The 3,789-nt window shown below is 54.8% G+C and overlaps 1 protein-coding gene across 1 annotated transcript in view; it reads right to left on the reverse strand.

Annotated features, from left to right (window-relative positions):
- Positions 1-2,267: 2,267 nt before the first annotated feature.
- The window catches only part of JAG2 (jagged canonical Notch ligand 2), a gene marked incomplete at its 5' end in the record, with an annotated part of 21,703 nt that continues 20,181 nt past the window's right edge, over positions 2,268-3,789 (reverse strand). Inside the window, one exon of the mRNA XM_027776404.1 lies at positions 2,268-3,789. This exon is cut by the window's right edge and continues 20 nt beyond it. Coding sequence (XP_027632205.1) covers positions 3,362-3,789 — 428 coding nt within the window.

Here is a 3,789-nt window from a genome sequence, read left to right on the forward strand (position 1 = left end):
AAGTAGGAAGAGCAGGACTCAGACATGAAGGTGGCCAGGGGCTGAAGGGCAAGGGGGCAGGGTCACCACAGGGACTGGGCCACGTCGTAGACCCTGACTGTACCAAGTGGGGTGGCAGCCCTGTAAGGGGAGGGGGCGCTGTCCAGGGTGATATGAACCCTAGAGGGCTCAGGACAGGTCTCTTAGGTGTGGCCACAGGAGCTGGCCATAGCCAGGTCTGGAAGGGCTGCTGGCCACCAGGACTTCTGGGCAGTGCCACTGTCCCTCAGCAGCTGTCCAGGCCAGGACTGAGTAGGGATGGGTAGTAGGGAAGGCCAAGAACCGAAGGTGGGCTCAGAACACTGGACTGCTGCTCGGAGGGAGGGGCAGCCTACATACACTGCTGGGCCCCTGCGCTACCACCTCACAAGTGCCACCCCAACCCACCCCCAGTAGCCACCCTGCTGGAGCAGGCACAGAGACCAGGCTGTGTTGGTACTGCCAAGATCCTGAGTCAAACAGGCTTCCCTCTAGGTTATGGTACTTCCCCAGAATCTGGGAGGTCTGCTGGGATAACCAGACAGATGCAAGCCCACAGTGCACTTCCTACAGAAGCAACTTAAGTCCCCTAGCCCCATCTGCTGTACTTGCTTGTTCTATTCACCCTGAGTCTGACCAGGCTCTGACAGGCCTCAGGAAAGCTCCACCAGGCTTTAGTCTAGGGGAGCTTCGTTTGGCTGCTAACACTTTTTCATCTTTCATCAGTCAGGTCTGCATCTGGGTCATTTCTTCTAACTGATCTTCTAATTCACTAATTCTCTCTTCAGCGGTATCTAAGATTGGTTGCTAAAGTACTCAAGGAATTTTTGCTTTGGGGATTTAAATATATATATATATATTCTACATATATATATATATATATATATATATATTCTACTTGGTTCTTTTTTAGATCTGCTAGGTTGTTGTTTTTGTTTCCATTTGACCATTAGCATTTCCAAGCCTGTCTTTGTTGAACATAGTAAGCAAATTCATTTCATGATCTGTGTCTGTGAATTCCAGGTCACATATCTGATGCCTCTGCAGGGCTCTTGGTCATGGTATTTCTCTGCGAGCTTGGTGTTGTTTTATCATTATTATTTTGACAGTGGTCTGTGCAATGACGAGGAAAATCATGTATGAAATCCACAGAAGTCTAAGATAAAGGTAACTTGCATCTGTTTCTACCTGGCACTTTTACTAAATACTGTTAGGTGAACAGTATTTTTTTTTTTTAATGACTACCTTTTAGCTTTATTTCATCAACATTTTTCTTCTTAAACATTTATCTATTTATTTATGATGATTTTCAAGCCGCTGGATCTAGAACATGAACCATGCTTGACCATGGGGGAATCCAGTTCCTTAACCGCTATGCTACCTGCTGGCTCAAGGGAATAGCATTCAATAGGAGACTTTAAGCTTGGCACCTTTTTGGTCAACCTGGTGCTGGGAACACAAACATCACATCCACATGGGTCATGGCATGGACTGCAACTTCTCAGGCAGCCTTCCCACCTGAACTGCCTATGTATCCCCTTGGGAACAAGGCGGGAGGGCTTAGTCCTCAACCCCGCCCTGTGGGCACAAACCTTTGGGGTCCAACCACTTGCGAGCAGAGGTTCCCACCAGCGCATCTATCCTTCAGCCCTGCCACGTGGCAGAGCTGATGAAAGGATGCTGGCAGCCATTCTGGGCACGCCACTGGTCCCTTGTGCAACTGCCTAGAGGCTCCACACAGACACGGCACGAGCGCTCCAGGAGGACCCCAATCAGATGACCCATCACATAATCATGCCAGCCTCACCACAGGCTGCGGGCGTCTTCGTTTTCTCTTAGATGGGGCTTCTGGCTCTGCCTTGCAGGTGTCTTGGCCTTTGGTTACGACATCGGCCGAGACACAGCCGGCTCCAGCTTCCTCCAGCACTGCCGTGTGAGCAGGTCTTGGCCTTCACAGGCTGCGACTCCCCGTCTCCACATGGGAACACCTTCAAACCCAGCCAGCTCTCCAGTACCAAGCCAACTGCAGTCGTCCCAGAAAGCCCTTCTCCGCGTTCTAGAAGTCACTGCAGAGAACGCAGTCCCTGGCACCCAGGAGCATCCCACCCACAGTGTGGGAATATAGCTAGCCACCCATGGGACCCTGGGCTCACCAGGCACCTGGCCTGCACCCCACCTGACCAGGCTTCCCTCTGCTGGTACCCCCCACCCCTGCAACTCCAGAGAAAAAAGGAACAGCACCCAAAGAACACAGGGAAGCCAAAATGTTTAAGTTATTAAATCAAATATACAGAGTGATTCATTTAATATGTACATATTTACAAAAATGCACTTTCACGAGGTGGCCGGGCCAGCAGGTGGGCAGCGGCATGGTGCCCGCGGCACGCTGACGGTTGCAAGGGGAGTCTGTGAAGGCACTTTGTCACAAGCGTCAACACTGCCGCTGTCCCGGGGGCTGAGCAGCTGGGAAGGGCACTTCTGAAGCACAGTTGAGAGATCTCTGGAGCAAGTTCTAGGCAGGAGGGAGGAAGGACGACAGGCAGGAGGGCCTGACAGTGATGGGCAGGGTCTGCCCACCGGCCCAGCTACACCATTGACCTCAACCCCACTGACAACCACAGAGGCCACCAACAGCCATGGGGCCTCTGACAGTCGCAGGCCATGCGACACGACAGGTCCCATCAACAACCACAGGCCACATGACAGCAAAGGGCCATAGCACAGGCCCCCTGACAGCCGCAGGTCATGTGACACCACAGGTCCCACCAACAGCCACACACCACAAACTGTAGGCCATGCTGACAGCCTCAGGCCACGCAACACCATGGGTCCCTTCCACAGCCACAGACCACGCTGACACCAGGGATCCCACTGGCAGTCGCAGGCCACACCACAGGCCACACTGACAGCCTCAGGCCACGCAACACCAGGGGTCCTGTTGATGGCCGTGGGCCGCACCAACACCAAGCAGGGGTCCTGTCAGGTCTTTGGCCTGCAGCCAGAGAATGCGAGCTAGAGACAGAGAGGAAGCTGCTGTAAACAGTGCGCGGCCCCTGGGCACAGACGGCACACAATGGCGAGGACGCAGACCTGTCCTCCCACCACACGGCAAGTGCGGTGCCCGGGAACTTTACAAAAATAGCAACTATCCAAGAATACTCCGTTGTCTTCTGCCTGACAGCTATCGAATAATTTATACAAGGTTAAAGAAACATAGAAAATAAACATTTGGTTTTTGTTTTTGGTGTTTTTACACAAAATAAAGAAACTATGCACACGGGCTGGGCCTCCTCCGGTCAGCAGGTGGTGTGGGGCCTGGGTCCTGGCGCTGGGGGCTGCCGCCCTACTCCTTGTCCATGAATCGCGCATCGTTGACACTTCTGACGGCGCGGTTGTCCACTTTGGGGCCCGGGGCCCAGAGGGCCGGCCTGGCTGGCGAGCAGCTGGGCTCTTTGGTGAATCTGTGCGAAAGGAACTTCTCCGCCTCCAGGGAGTCCTCCTCGCCACGGCCCAGCTCCTCGTCCTCACCGTCCTCCCCTCCACCCCCAGGGCTGGCAGGCCCAGGCAGCGCCTCGCCAGCCCTGCGCGGTGGCGGCGTGAAGTTCTTGCAGGGGTGGAGCAGGTCCCTGTGGCCCCCCGGCCGCTCGATGGGGTTGCGGATGGGGTTGAGCGGCGCCCACTGGTTGTTGGCGCTCTCCTCCCGCGGCAGCCGGCTCCGCTCCCGCGCTTTCCTGCGCTTCCGCGGCCACCACACACAGACGAACACGCCAG

Source organism: Tupaia chinensis, unplaced genomic scaffold (genome assembly GCF_000334495.1).
Source record: "Tupaia chinensis unplaced genomic scaffold, TupChi_1.0 Scaffold000671_2, whole genome shotgun sequence".
Taxonomy (NCBI): Eukaryota; Metazoa; Chordata; class Mammalia; order Scandentia; family Tupaiidae; genus Tupaia; species Tupaia belangeri.